Here is a 15,315-nt window from a genome sequence, read left to right on the forward strand (position 1 = left end):
CCGGTAGCATATCATAACCCCATTGCCGGTTGTATGTGGCCAAGTTCTTAGCTGATGCCACCCAGCAGCATATCATATAGCTGCGAAAGGTGGCATTTTGCATTGGGGTCTTATGCGCAAAAGTGGCATTATATGATGACTTTCGCTGTTTGGACGTTAAAAAAAGAATGAAAAAAAACATTGATTGTCTTGTTACAATGCAACATTGCATTGTAACAAGATAATCAAGCTTGTTCACTTCTCCTGTCAGTGGTTTTAATCTTTCTTTCTGTTCTATAAACGCTCTCTTCACAGTTTAGTGCATACATATTACCAAATACAAAGTAAACAAACTGATGATTTAGGATTTGATATTGGATTAAAGTAACCAAGCAACAACATTAATAAATATAAAGATACTTAAAAGAAAACAAAAACAACAGACAAAACACAAAGTGCCGATTATCATGGTTTAGTTATATTTCTTGTAAGAGTTTGCAGAATGACTTTGATTTGGCGTTATTAATTCTTTCTGCTCATGCTTACCCACATAGGTGATTTTAATGTTTTGGCTGATCGGTGTATATGTTATATCAGCAATATCCTCTCAGGGTGTCATGCTGTCTCCACAGTTCCACCCCCTCTCTGCAGGCACTCCAAATATCCAGCAGGAGTCAGCAGTGCAGCAACAATGACGAAAACCCTTCCCTTCAACCCTATCCTTTTAGCAGTGGTAGAACTAAATACATTGTCTTAAGTACAGCACCCAAGTACACATTTGAGATATTACTACTGTTTACTATGTTTTTTACTTTATACTTCATAATCCCAACATTTAAATGTACTTTTTACTGTAGCACATCTATCTGGCAGCTGCAGTTACTAGTTGATTTTTAGGTGAAGAATGTAAATTAAAATATACAATTAACTCTTAAAATGTGATGTTTAAGATTAAACCAATGGTTCATAGCTGTTTAAAACAGTGTCTCACTAACTGTGATTCATATGGCTGAATTGTTAGCTCAGTACTTTGCATTCTATTGAATATAACAAACAGATATGCAAAACATTGCATTCTGTTGTTATTTATCTACAAAGCATTCCAATTATTGTAAACACAGACACACACACACACACACACACACACACAGAAACTCCAATAGTACAAACAGGGGACTGTCGCAAAATTCCACCCAATTGTGGACTTCTGTTCATGTTGAAAACCCAAAAATAGAAGAGAAAATTTATTTGGGGGGTCTTATTCCATTATGTTACTGCAAATATGCTTCTATACTTTTCAAACAAATAAAAAAAGGCCATGAGAGGCATCACTGAGCAATGTCTATCTCTCAAGGAGGGGACCTACATATGCTACAGTGAAAGTGTCCATCTAGTCTCTCACCTAATGAGTAGTTGTTGTGAACAAACACTTTATTTCTTTAAAAATCGTTAGTTGAACTTCAATTTTATCATTTGTTCTGTAATAGTATTACAGAAATATTACTTACCACTGAATTGAGAATAAATAATATTTTCTGTGCAAATTAAAAGTAACTTGTGAATGACTCATTAAAATACCTGCTCCAGCTTGTGGGTGCAGTGCTGAGTAAGAACTTTAACACTCACACAACTTCAGGTCCCCTCTTTGCTAAAGTTTAAAAAAGTCATCAGAGGTTCAAGACATGATTTTAGTATGATTTACAGCATTATCAAGAGGGGACGTCTAAGATGATCCGTGTTAACTCTCTGGTCCCCCTGTTGGTGACTGTGTAATGACAGCAAGGTCACCAGCAGCAAGGTCAATCGGTGACTTTAAACGTCAGCCATAGGTGTGAATGCAAGTGTAGTGAGGTATAGCACCTGACAGTTGAGTGGCGCTTGTGAATGCACCTCCAGACTCCACTCCTCAGTAGCCACTCTCTTAATCACAGCCAGCCTATATAAGGGACCAGTGAGCACATGTTCCTTCCTATTGGCTGCTGGTTCCTGTGTGTGGTGGCTGTTCTGGTAGGTACGGGAGCCCTTTTCAGTTTAGTTGTCATGTTTTATTTCTTCCCTGCACTTTATTTAAAACCCCCTTTTTTTCTCTCTGGTAGGCTGGAGTTAGCAGTAGTGTCTGAGCCTTCCTGCTGTAGTGGTCTCGTAATCCAAGTGGGTCACGCGATTTACTGCTGTTTTGCCCTCGTTTTGCTTCTGTTTTGTTGTTTGGTTTCCTGTTTTTCCCTCGTTTTGCTTCTGTTTTGTTGTTTGGTTTTCTGTTTTGCCCTCGTTTTGCTTCTGTTTTGTTGTTTGGTTTCCTGTTTTTCTCTTTGTATTTTGCTCTTAGTTTTGCTTTATTCTTGCTCCTTTCTTTGAATATATTGAAACAATTGGGTTGCTGTATTTGTTAATTTTGCTATTAGCATTTTTCTTTTAGTGAAGTGGAGCACCATTTTGCTGGGGAGGCTAGGCACCCCGGGTGAGACTCCTACACATTGCATGTGAGTAAAGGCACTGGGACACGATTGCTGTGAGGATTGCTGTGAGGTTTGCTGTGTTTCACTGAGGTGAGTAGTGGTGGCACCTTTAGGCACCCCTCCATAGTAGTCTGCCTCCCCACTGATGGCCTCTGCTCACTCTTTTATTTAGGTTATGTTGGGCTGAGGTTTTTTTTGATATTTTACCACATCTGATTTTTAGATTGTAGTTGTTAAGGCCTTTTTTTAGACAACTTTGTAATAAAAATATTTTTAATCCCTTTAATGTTGTTTATTGATTCAGTTTATTTGACTAGTTAATTTTTCCCTCTTCCTTTGCAGTTCCAGCCCTGCCTGTTTATGTTGATTATCAAATAAATATTTATTTATTCATTTATTTATTTATATATTTAAAATACGTCTCTGTCCTGTTTCAGAAACGAATCTGTGTGCCTTACTGATCTTCCAAACTTTAATATTTTGAGGTATTTCCTGGGGCGCAATTCCTCAGGTGGCGTTGTCGGTTCTCCCCCTCACATTACTTAGTGAACACACGCCTCACCACGCCACACAAGCATAAATGTCTGTCGCAGTCAGCCCTGTCATAGTCTGGAGACTTGTTGAGGGTGTAAAGTCAGAACCAATGGTATGAGCAAAAACTCAATCGTGAACATCTGCTAGCATTTATGCTCTGATACATCACTGAAGAAGTATTCTCTGGCTGCACTCTCATTGGTCTAAACTTGCCAAAGCCATTTCTAAGCTCCTATAAACTATGTCTTACATGTTTATTCACGCCTTGCTGTTGCAGCAATGGTTAGACTCATTAAGCTATGTGATCTCTGTCAGTGCAGGGCAGGGCAGTGATTGTAAAAGAGTCCACTGAGCGAGTATCAAGTGAACATGAGTCGATGTACTTTATAATAATTAAAGGAAAAAAACGTAAGTACATTTTAATTATCAAATACAATATTGATTCGGTTGTTTCATTAAGTTAATATTTTGCTGCACAAATGAGATATGGTTGTGCAGATTTTTGTTTAAAACAGCAGGCTGACTTATGACAATATAGTTGTGTTGCCTTTTTCATTTAATGCACAAGCAAACAGAGGAAGAAAGAGTAGGAATATGATCTCTATGCTTTTAGGACCAAACAAAAGCCTTGACATTTTGTATTGGTGTGGTACTTTGCAGTTGAAATTTCTATGGATTCAAATCAAGCTTCAGGACTTTACATTGGGTATAGGGAAATTTCCACCATCCATGGCAAGTTTCTGCAGTGCATTTCTACAGTTGAATTGATCTTTTGCAAACTTCTCGAGAGCAGGGAGGAGAGTTTGCTTATGAAGGGTAGGGACAGCATAAAGAGGAGATCATGTTAAAACAAATAGCAGAAGAGTCATGTTAGTGCATTGAAAAGCAACTTTTTAAGAGGAGAGAGAGAGAGAGAGAGAGAGAGAGAGAGAGAGAGAGAAGGAAGTGTCTGTTTCAGTGTGACCACACAAAGACAAAATGGCTGACAAAGGAAATCAGTACAATGAGGACGGCCAAATCGAGGATGGCCATCAAAAAAACAAAAAAGCAAATGTGACAAACAGAAACTTTGAGTCCTTACTTTGAGTGTAACTAAAGTGTAAAGAAAACTATGACTACATGTGTGTGATTCGTGTTGTATAAAGGTGCCTGTGTAATAAAAGGGATGTTTAGTTGTATGCAAAACTCTGTCTATGTAAAGTATTACTTAACTAACATCAACTTAACTTTGGCAAAGACAATTACCAATTAATCTTACTGCAAAGATACCACAACATTAACTCATTAAAACACATCGAAACAATACAAAAAAAACAATATTATACAAATGCTGCCATCGTGAAGAGTGTAGCTTCAGTCAATCAGGGTGTCACAATGGCTTGTGACACATCACATTGTACTTACAATGACATATATTAATTTTTTTCTTTATGACAACAGGACCCAATGGAAAATCAAGATTAATCTGTTTTTCTTCCATTACTGATGAAGCTATTGACAAGAAGATTTTTCTGGGTCTTGGAGATTCAGCACGCATCAATGTCTTGATTCCTAAAGTTGGATCAAGAGTAAAGCACTAACATTAATGCATCACATTCACTAGTGAATATAGTATTGAGAGATTACTTTTAAAATACTAGTTAGTAACCTACTATGCTATTTAGTTTCACTTTATTTCCTGTTTGTTATGATCTGAATTTAGAGTAGGCACTGCTCTGAGTCTCCTAGTTGACTGTGCTCATACAGCTCATGATAAAACTTTTGTCCTTTATTGTGCAATACCTTGTTATTCGCAGCAATTTTGTAGACTTGCAGATTTAGTTGATTTGGTCATTATTACTTACTGCAGCTAATCTGCAACCAAGCCAGTATATACTTCTCCTGCCTGCTTACTTATATGCTCACTGCCAGGTTATCCTTGGCTTCTCTTGCTTGCAAGTGCTCACCGCTGCTTTGACTTCCTGTTTCCTGTTGACTCTGCTCTGCTCTGATCATCCTGCCTCATCTCTGCTGTGGTTAAAACCTCACCATTTCTCCCCACCCACCAGTTCTTGTGCCTCTGCACTTCTTGGTCTCCATCTACCTGTCCTCTCGGCTGCCTTGCATTCTCCTGCTTTGCCGTGTGAGTTTCTCAGCCATGTGGGATACCTAACATCAGACTACTGTTTGTTTTGTTCCCTCCATCATTTAGGGTGTATCTGGTTTCCTGATCCTCCGCTTGGCTTCTACTAATCTCCTGCGTGCTCCCTTCTGGTTCTCCTGCCTCACTGATCGCTCATCCAGTTTTTGATCTACTGCTTCATCGACGAATCCCCCGGCCTGCTCCCTCACGGTACCACTGCCTTTTCACTTCCTTTTTTGTGTGTGTGAGTGTAGCAGGGTAAATGATCCTACTTGCCATTACTTACCAATGGTTGTAATTACCAGTAATAATATACTCTTCGCCTGTCTCCCCGTGTACCTACCTGCCTTCTGTCCCCGACCACGTGTTCCGATTCGGCGTTCCGGAAATCTGACGGCTCCACTGGCAAAGACCTCACCGCTCGACCACGACGATCCTCCTGCCTGCTCCCCGACGGTACCGTTGTTTCTTCGGACTGTTTTCCCAGCAACGGATCTTCTGCCTGCCCCCGACCAATCCTCAGCGCAATCCCCGACAACATTCCCACACGTGTTGTCGGCTCGTCGAGCTACGGGGTTTCCTGCTCTCCAGCCACAGTAGGTTCAAGCTTCGTGTCTTCTCTTCGAGGGATTCCCAGAGACATTGTTTGGGCCACCCACCTGAAGAACGAACTGAATATCTGTGAGCTATTCTTCGTTTGTGTTGGTTTAAATAAAAGTCATTACCAACTATTTCTGAGTTTTGGCGTACTGCATCTGGGTTCTAAACAAGCCCATTTCATTATTAGGCTATCTTAGCATATGTGACAATGAGGGTTGCTTTATTTCTCCTGTTACCCTTTATACCTGCCATAATCTGCAATAAAGGTCATCACCAATTTAAAGCTGCAGTTATTTTGCTGCAACTGGATTTTACCTCCACCTGTTACAGTAGCCTAATGGTTTGAGTGATTAAAACATAATTATTATTTTTTTTATTTTTTTCTTGCAGTTCTTAGACATGGATTATTTTGTTCGTGACAGATTAATTGAATGGAATCTCAGCAACTTTATATAAACACATTTCAAGGTAAAGTACTACCAGGTATCTTTGATGGACACAAATATTATACTAGTACTGAAACATCTAAGCAGCTACTAACACAAACATTTAAAAAAAAAAAAAAAAAATGCTGCCATATGTTTCTACAGTGCAGTGTTCATGTATCATTGACAAAATGTTTTGAGAAAATAAGATTGATCAGCGCCAACAAATACTGGCAATTCTCATCTGTGTTTAAAGCATACAAAAGCATCAATGGTAAAGAAGTTTTTAGATTTTTACTTAATTGGAAATGATGCATTCATTAAGGAGAATAAGTGCTGCTCTGTAGCATCTTGAGGGGTATGTGAGATGAGACTCCACCACAAGCAGTGCTGAAAAAAGACTGAAATTGAAGTGATAACTTGTTAAAATACAAAAAAATCTATATACATTTAGTTTAGACAACAATGCTGTGCTCCCCAAGGCTGAAATGCTCTAAAAAATGTACATATGAAACCAATATCTGTTTCACTTGTTTTTCTGCAACAGTTTTTCTTCTTTTTTTCGCATGACTGAGATTCAACTGAATACTTTTAATTACAGAGCAAGAAATTGATGAGGAAAGTTTTTACTGTCTTAATGATCAAGAAATTGAAAAAATGATCCCAAAAGCGGGACCCAGGACAAAATTCAAGGAGAGACTCAGGTTGTTAAAGGTAACGTTCTTCATTGTGAAAACAGTTTATAGAAATATAACCAGTATTAGGTCACATAAATCTCACTTAGATACATTTATAGGAGCATGAACTTCTGTTTAAACATTCTGATGTTTTCGATGAAGGATTATATTAAAGCTCATTGACAACAATAGCATTTACTGGAATTTTATAGAATTGTCTTCACTATATTGACTTGTTAATACTTTCTTTTGTCACTAAAAGAAACAAAATATAAGAAATCCAGACACAGGTGATTCTTTCGCTCAAGTAAGTGGAATTCAATTTTATATACGTTAGTATCATCTAAGATATTTATTCTGTTCAAACTTTTCCATGGCCTTGCACTTATCCCTTAGTGGTTACTTACTTATTATTCCTTTTGTCTGTAGTGTCAACAGGAGCACGAAGAAGCAGTTTTATCTGTTCAGGTAAGTATGACATTGAATTTAACAGGCATCTAAAAATGTAATCAGTGAATGTGCCTGTATTCTTTGTTAATTTTTTGAGACATTTTTCTGAGACAATGTCATCTTTGACTGAGAAATTGTATAATTGGATCACAGTGTTCAATGGAGGAAAAAGGATAATGAATGTCATCACTTGTCAGCCCTTTTATAGACTTCACTGTGCAGGGCTTGCCAAAACAATCCCAGATTTTATGAGAACATAAATGCAAATTTCAGTGTGTGCCTTTAAAGTCATGTCAGTGTGAATAAAATGTTTGTTTTCATATACTGGTTTTCGTCAAAAATTCACGTTCATCCACAGGATTGTCCTTCCACAAGTGGCACTAGTGATAGAGGTGAGATACAGTACGTATTGATTACATGTTGTGTTCATTGATACGTTAAGGCAGAAGCTTCTTCAAAATAAAGATAATAAATAAATAATGCCACTTTTCAAGCCCTTTAGGGGTTTTATTTAATTTCTGCCTCATAAACCTTTGCATGTTATGTCTTGTATCTTTTCTTCAATGTTCTATATGTCTTAATTAAGACACAAACAAAATAACCACAGTTACATCTTGTCTGGATAAAGCAAATATAAAGAGACCGCATATTAATATTTCAAGAGGCACATACAACAAACTTTTGTTTTTTGCTTAAAATCCATTCAGGAAAGAGAAGGCTGGATCTTCAGGATGAGTCCAGCAAACGGCAATCACCATCAGTGAAACGGCGACGCGACCTTTCAGTGGGACTCCGCTCAGGTATTTATAATACTTTCTAAACAATTAACAACTGACAACTTTTTTGCAATGTAATTTTTTACCTGTATTGCAAATGCGTGTTTTTATAACTTGGCCACAGAAAATGCTATGTTCTCCTCGTCAGAAAAAATACTGTCTGATGTGAAAAGCATCATGAGCCGTGTCAGTGAGAGTCTACCTGACCAAGGCAACAAAGAACTCAAGGAGTTCTTGGAGTAAGTATTAAGATTTCTTTATTACCATTTTTTGTTGTACAGACCTGGTTCAGGAGCTAGTTTCATCAAGCAGTTTTAGAGCAGGAATAACTTGCAGGCCAAAAAACAATCAAAACAATGAGCAGAGGACAGTATAAACCTCTGTAGAGATAAAGGGAACTGCAAAGTCTGGTGATAATTCTTTTTGGTTTTATCTCGTTGAGTGACCCATTTTAACACAGCAGTAGTCATTACAGACATTTTCATATAAATTTGTTGATTAAGGCTGTCCGAGGAGGTTGTTGATAGAATAATGTCCATTTTCAATTCTTTCAGTGTTTGTTTATTTTCTAATTGAATCAGTTAATCTATATTTAAGCTCTTGTACAACAGGAAAAAAATCCGGGATTTGGAGACAGACCGAAAGGAGTTGGTGGGTGTCTTTGGTAAAACTGGGGCTGGAAAGAGCTCTTTGATAAATGCCATCATTGGAGAGAAGAATCTGTTGCCCTCTGGAATTGGGAGTGCATGCACCTCAGTCATTATTAAAGTGGAGGCTAACATGCAAAACATGAACTACGAGGCAGACATTGAGTTCATTGCAAAAGAGGTAAAATGTGTTGAAAAAGTTTGTTTACTTGAACGTATCCGAAATGATTTATTTGTAAAAATACAATTGCTGATTACCTCATATGCCAATAAGTGAAAGGACTGTAAATTATTTTATTTTTAGGACTGGAAAGAGGAGTTGTGGACCTTGTCGAATTTCCTTGGGAATAATGCACATCAGGAAAATGATCAGGAATGTGACAAAGACTACCGTGATGCCATTAAAAAGATGTCAGCACTGTATGGAGAAGAATGGAGAAATAAATCCACTGATGATCTCATGGATCCCAAATATTTCAAAGGAATTACAGAATTTCTCGATCCCAAGAGAGGAAGAAAGCTTTTAAAATATCTAACAGTGAGTAATTGAAAAAAAATGTTCACTTCACTCTGAATATATTTCACTTCATAGAAAGCACTCTTTGAGATCTGAGAGATTGATTGTTATGAATTTTCAGTTTTTGAGGTTTATACATGACCTTACCATTCCAGGTTGGTTTAGTTAAATTCAATGGTACAACAAATGTACAAGTAAACATTAATTTAATTTAATTTAATTTAATTGTAATCTTAAAAAGAATGGATTTAATCCGCCTGTCCACACCATTAACCCATATAAAATCATGAGAATATTGTCTACCAGCAACTTTATTAATTTACATATCTGCGTTCCCAGCAGGTCAGTGTGACCTGCGGGGTACCAAAGGAATTGGAACTGTGGTACTTCTTCTACTTCTCCAAAAACTGAATTTATAGTTAATTTTTACAAGCAGTTTATGATGAACCACACTGAGTTTTTTGTTAGGGAACTACCTCTAATTTAAGGTAATGCTCGTTGGGAAGTACTAGAGGGCACGAGCGAAGAACCTTTGTGCTTGTTTGGGTTTGAGGACTTCCTGCAAGATACAGTAGTTGCACCCTTTAATTTAGTGTAGTTATGGTGTCTTTGTATTATAAAAAGAAAAAAAACAAAGGAAACATTAATTTACCCATTTATGCTGACAATACTCAAATCTATGTTTCTCTTTCACATCATTTAAAGAAATAAAATAAAATCACAGAGGGTTTTTTTCCATATATTTTCATGTATGCAAGCAGCCTGCTGGATTATCATTAATGGATTATTTAAAACATTTGTGTAGGAATTATTTCTGCCTTGAACTTTTGATTTATAGAGGCAGTTGATGTCTATAACCACGATCACTATAAGTGGTTTCCACTGCATTGCAAACTGGATCTCTGTAGCAATGTTCCTAGAAAGCTCACAATCTGCTCTCACACACCAAAACGTACATGCACACACACATGCACACATACTGTCTATTCTGTGAAAACACTGTCAGCCTGAATTCAGGCCTTCATCTGCCAACAAACGCATTGCAATTACTGATTTTCAGGGGACATCAAGGAGAAGGAGAGCTTGTTGATTGCTCTTCTCTTTTATGTTATTTTGTTGTAATTCTTGTAAACAAATTGTAAAACATTTTCAGTTTAAAATCTTCTTGAATTGCCCTAATTTATCATTGTTGTTTTATTGCAGATTGGAAAGCTATCTTCAGAACTGGTCAAATTCACAAGAACTGATAGAAATTCGAAGAAGAGTTTTTGGCCACTAGTGAAGTGTGTGACAGTGAGGGTGCCCAATATACCTCTTCTCCACCATGTCACACTTGTGGATCTTCCTGGAAATGGGGACCATAACAAGACAAGAGATAATATGTGGAAACAGGTAATTTAATCATATGCATCTATTTTGTGTGTGTGTGTGTGTGTGTGTGTGTGTGTTTTGTGTTATTTGTGAACTGTAATAGCGCTGAGAATGAATTTGTTATTATGTCCTGCAGGTTGTTGGATGTTGTTCTACGGTGTGGATTGTGACAGAAATTAATCGAGCAGCATCAGAGGCAGAAGCCTGGGAGATCCTGGAAAATGCCAGTAGCCACATGGGAAATGGTGGCGAGTGTCAGCACATTCACTTTATTTGCACCAAGTCTGATCTTGTTAAAGAGTCGGAGCAGTAAGTGACATTGTAAAAAAAGGCCCTTATGTACACAGATCCGCAAAAACAACCCAAAACGCTGTAATACGCATGCCAGTTGGCAGTGTAATTTTTTAATGACACGCCATAAAATAACACCATGCGCATGCACAAATTGCAGCCATGATGTCACCATTCTCACATCGTCTGCGCATTACACAGCAACAGAAGGGGTTGCATTTTCAAAAGATTACACCATGGGACACTGGTTTCAAAAGTTTTCATTTTTATGCCCCCAAAATGCTGTTGTCATGGGAACAAAAGACCAAACCACAGCAAAAGGTTAATGTTTCATGAAAGAACCGTTACTGTGTAAACGGGCCCTCAGAGAGCCGAACGTCCACTGTATTGTATGCTAAGCAAAAATCTAAAAGTTGTTTTTTTGGTGTGCACGGGGGAAGCTTGCCTACGTTGCATAATGCTCTAGGTCCACCACTGCAGATAAACAAAAGATTTTTTTTTTTTATTTGTTATATTATTTATAAATTTCGCTAGAAATCAGCAACTGCTTTTTTAATTTAGCACAGCTACCTAAACTTAAACAGCTGTCTCCAACTTTCTCTTCATTTTGCCAGGTAACAATTTCCGTATTGAATAGAAGAAACTTCTTTGGATGTCTGAGAAAGTGTTGAAATGTGTGAAAATGTTATGCTTTAATATGAATAATAAAATAATTAGCAGCAGGTACAGATTTCACAAAACATTTTGAGAGATGAAGAATTTTTAGTGCTCCAAATGAGGTGCCACTTTGAACATGTCTTTATGTACAGATCAGCAGCTGATGTTTGTACTCAAACCAAAACAGATGTGAAAGAGGAGTTTGACACAAGACCAAAGATCAAGGTGAGTTTTACAAACTGGCAAAAAAAATTTAACGCAAAGATCGTTAAGACCTTTAAACCTGACTTAAAAAGTGTTTTATTTTCAGAAACATTTCAGTGGTAAATGTTTAGAGGTGTTAACAGTGAGCTCTGAAGAGTTTCTCTCTCAACAAGTGAAACCTCTAGACCCTCAAATCAATGGTAGGTAAAATCGCCTTGTATTAACATTTTGTAAATGACAGAAACTGTGTAGTTCCAACACACATTTTGTTTAAACTTACTTTAACCACTTTTTTCCAGAAATACACAGACTTCTGGCATTTCTGCAGGATCTAAATGACTGTCACTCAGAGACATTAAACTATGTGTCTGGAGCTCATGGGATTCTCTCACTGATACAAGGGGCCAGAAGAAGAGAATGGGTAAGATCAAGAAATAAAACTTCTTTACTGTCTATCAATTTCAGTAATATTGACAGAAAATAATATTAGTAGTAGCAAAAAAGTAACCTAAGGTAGCTGATTTCCTGAGTTTTTGTTGCTTCAGAGAGACTGCATAGCAACAGTAAACAAAGTGAGGTTGTACTCAGTACAAGAAATTAACAATAAATAATGTCTTGAAATAAAATCAGTTAGCTAGCAGTATAGATTTAGTGCTTTAAATACTAAATGTGTTTGTTCTATTTCAGAATGGCAACAAAACAGATGTTTCCACAGCCCTTGAAAAAAAAATGAGGAATGGACTTCAGAAAGTCAAAGAAATCATGAAAAAGACATATGAGGCCTTTGAAAAATGCCTCAATAAGGGGGTTGAGGAATCGAAAAGTTCATGTGAAAAAGTCTTGGAGTCGGTCTTATATCCTGAAGCGCAGGATGGGGTATGATGAACCATTTTTTTTTAAATTTGGTACATACATTTGTTTCAAGTAATAGTTACTACACACACACATATATATACATTTATATACAGTATATATATTCTTTTTTTTTCTCAGCTCATTTCATCTACTGGCTCGATTTACCCTATTGTCCCTGACAAATTTTTGTTATAATCAAATTCAAACAACTGATTTTGCACCACATATGAACATGTTTCAGAAATATTTCTGGTTTTTTTTAGACTAAGAAATCTGGTCGAGGTTTTTGCAAGATATTAAAGTGTGCAGTTAAGAACGGCGGCACCTACATCTCAAAAGCAGGAACAACAGTTCGCCTCAATATGAACTTAGCTTCATGCCTGACTGACAGCATTGATGAGGAATTCAGGAAGACCTTTCCGTAAGATATGACTCAATGAAGACACAAACCCCTATGTTGGCTTTTTTTTACAAACTATAGAGAAATAAAAAATTACACATTATGCAGTTAGACAAATGATGTAATATAATAAATATATACAAATTCCATTATCAAAATATTAATTTGTTAATACTTTCTTAAATGAAACCTTTCAACTTTCAGAAATGACAGAAACAGTGGACCATTCAAGGGAGTCATCAGTTCCTTCTCACTTGGCACAGAGACGATGATGAGAGAGGGGAAGTACAAAGATGTTGAACTGCAACTGATATTTCTCAAGACAGAGGTAAAAGATCCATCCCATCCATTAATCCATTCAAGCTGTTTGTCCAGGTCAGGGTGACTAAAGCAGAAGAAGGGTGAGCAAATCAATCCAAATGTCAAGTTGTGACTGACGACTGGGAGGAAAATAAAATAGAAATTTTGAGCTGTTAACATATTCGTAATCATGGTACATGAAGAAATCTATCAATACAGTGAATGTTGTTAGCACACAGATTTTTGTTAGGTTGAATGTCAACATGCTGAAGATTTAAAGGTATTCTGACCTAAGTCGGCAAAAGATAGTGTATGTATGACTCCATGACTCAAAAAAATCTATTTGAATAATTAACTGCCTGTCATCGGTCCAAAATTTATAAATATATGCATAACATGTTGATTTGTATACTCTGGTCTCTCTTTTTTTAAGGAAGACAAAATTAAGACAAAACTCAATAAAATCATCCGGGAAGAAAAGAAAAAGGTCTACAGCAGTCTGACAACAACAATCGAAGAAAACATGCAAGAATGCTATGACAGTGAGATGTCTATGACATATAAAACCTGACACAATGTTTGAAAATATTTATATTCATCATTATTGTGCAGAAACATTAAATTGACTCATTTTTTCTCCTTAATTGTAGATGCAGCACAGATTGACGGAGATGGCATGCTGAAAAACATGAGGGAGACTATTGAGGTGCATGTTCATGACTCAAAGGACATCATGTTTCAGCGGGCTAAAAATAACATGTTGGACCAGCTGAGAAACTTGATGGTTTGTCACATTTTATGATACATCATACTATGAGGACACAGTAAAACATGCTGTGCTGCACATCTTTATCTTTATCCACAATTTTCATCTTTAAATGAAATGTGCATCATTCTGAAAACTGCTTTGCTATTAAACATTGCAGGCACTTAACAAACATTCTACTAAAATAGAAATATATGGGTTGTCTGGTGGCTCAGTTGATAGAACGGCAGCCCAGAGATTGTGTCTTCACTGCAGCGGCCGTGGCTTCAACTCCTGCTTTGGCCCTTTGCTGCATGTCACCCCCTCTCTCTCTCCCTCTTTCACGCTCACACTTTCCTGTCTAGTAAAGGCAATAAAAGCCAGAAAAAATAATCTTCTTTTTTTTTTAAATAGATAGAAATATAAAGCAGCTTTCTGTACACACATCCGAACAGTTAATGTATGTAGGATTCAGTTAATCTTGAACACAGTATGTGTCTGTATGACTGATAAGTGATACAGATTTTGATGTCAATTTAGGGGAAAATCGTGGATGAACTGATTAAAACGATGCAGGAATCAATCGAGCTGTCACTCAAGGCAGATGATGACTCTTTCCCAGGTAAAATGGCATGTAATGTCATCCACAAAAATCTGATAACCACTCAAACATGCTAAATATTGATTAAAAAGAATAAATCAATAAAATTTCAAAAGTGTATTTAATAGTGCATATGTTGTAAACAAATGTTTTTGGGGTTTTTTTTAGATGTTTCAGCTGAGCTTGTGAAGGTGACGAAATACTACGACGAACTGAAACCCAAATAAAGAACCATCACTAATTTGGTAAAACTTTTCTTTTCACATAATAATTTTCACATAATCCCTTGACAATGAACTGTTCTGAACAATGCTTGCAATGTTTTTAATTACACTAGTGTTAATGCACCTCTCCCCGCAGCTGCACTCGGTCCATGACGTGTGCATTAGTGAAACTGATGATCCAAGTCAATGATAGGACAGATGATACAGCAGCTCATGTTTTTATTACTGTTCAATGTCATTCGCTGTTTATATCTCTCGTTGATGTTTCAGGTTTGCTCAGTGGAGAGAAGCACGGTGATTAGAGACAACAAAGTCCTGCAGTTGGATTTTTTATTTTCCCAGTACTTTTTATGGTTTTATTATGGTTTTATGTCCTTACTTTTTCTTGATTCAACTTTTTTTCTACTTTTTGAATACATTCTCACATGTTTTTTTTTTTTTTTTTTTAGTTTAGTATAGAATGGATCACATTACATTACATTTC

General features: G+C 36.9%; 1 protein-coding gene across 3 annotated transcripts; it reads left to right on the top strand.

The window, feature by feature from the left end:
* The first annotated feature begins 3,224 nt into the window (after positions 1-3,224).
* LOC121956929 (nuclear GTPase SLIP-GC-like) lies at positions 3,225-15,225 on the top strand. 3 transcript variants are annotated; one of them, XM_042505371.1, is made up of 25 exons: positions 3,226-3,377; positions 5,161-5,301; positions 5,503-5,772; positions 6,082-6,159; positions 6,718-6,830; positions 7,056-7,100; positions 7,223-7,261; positions 7,602-7,635; positions 7,951-8,043; positions 8,144-8,258; positions 8,631-8,847; positions 8,971-9,204; positions 10,387-10,575; positions 10,691-10,863; positions 11,655-11,727; positions 11,813-11,906; positions 12,006-12,127; positions 12,394-12,582; positions 12,825-12,982; positions 13,166-13,289; positions 13,695-13,803; positions 13,912-14,045; positions 14,547-14,628; positions 14,776-14,852; positions 15,102-15,225. In XM_042505371.1, exons 4-24 carry the CDS (start codon positions 6,123-6,125, stop codon positions 14,832-14,834), a joined length of 2,433 nt encoding a protein of 810 aa, XP_042361305.1. In that variant the 5' UTR covers positions 3,226-3,377; positions 5,161-5,301; positions 5,503-5,772; positions 6,082-6,122; the 3' UTR covers positions 14,835-14,852; positions 15,102-15,225. The 3 variants fall into 3 exon arrangements, with proteins under 3 accessions (XP_042361306.1, XP_042361307.1, XP_042361305.1); XM_042505372.1 differs by lacking the exons at positions 14,547-14,628; positions 14,776-14,852; positions 15,102-15,225 and having other exon boundaries at positions 3,225-3,377; positions 13,699-13,803; positions 13,912-14,003; XM_042505373.1 differs by lacking the exons at positions 13,912-14,045; positions 14,547-14,628; positions 14,776-14,852; positions 15,102-15,225 and having other exon boundaries at positions 3,225-3,377; positions 13,166-13,362; positions 13,695-13,779.
* Positions 15,226-15,315: the final 90 nt, after the last annotated feature.

Source organism: Plectropomus leopardus, chromosome 17 (genome assembly GCF_008729295.1).
Source record: "Plectropomus leopardus isolate mb chromosome 17, YSFRI_Pleo_2.0, whole genome shotgun sequence".
In the NCBI taxonomy this organism is placed as follows: Eukaryota; Metazoa; Chordata; class Actinopteri; order Perciformes; family Serranidae; genus Plectropomus; species Plectropomus leopardus.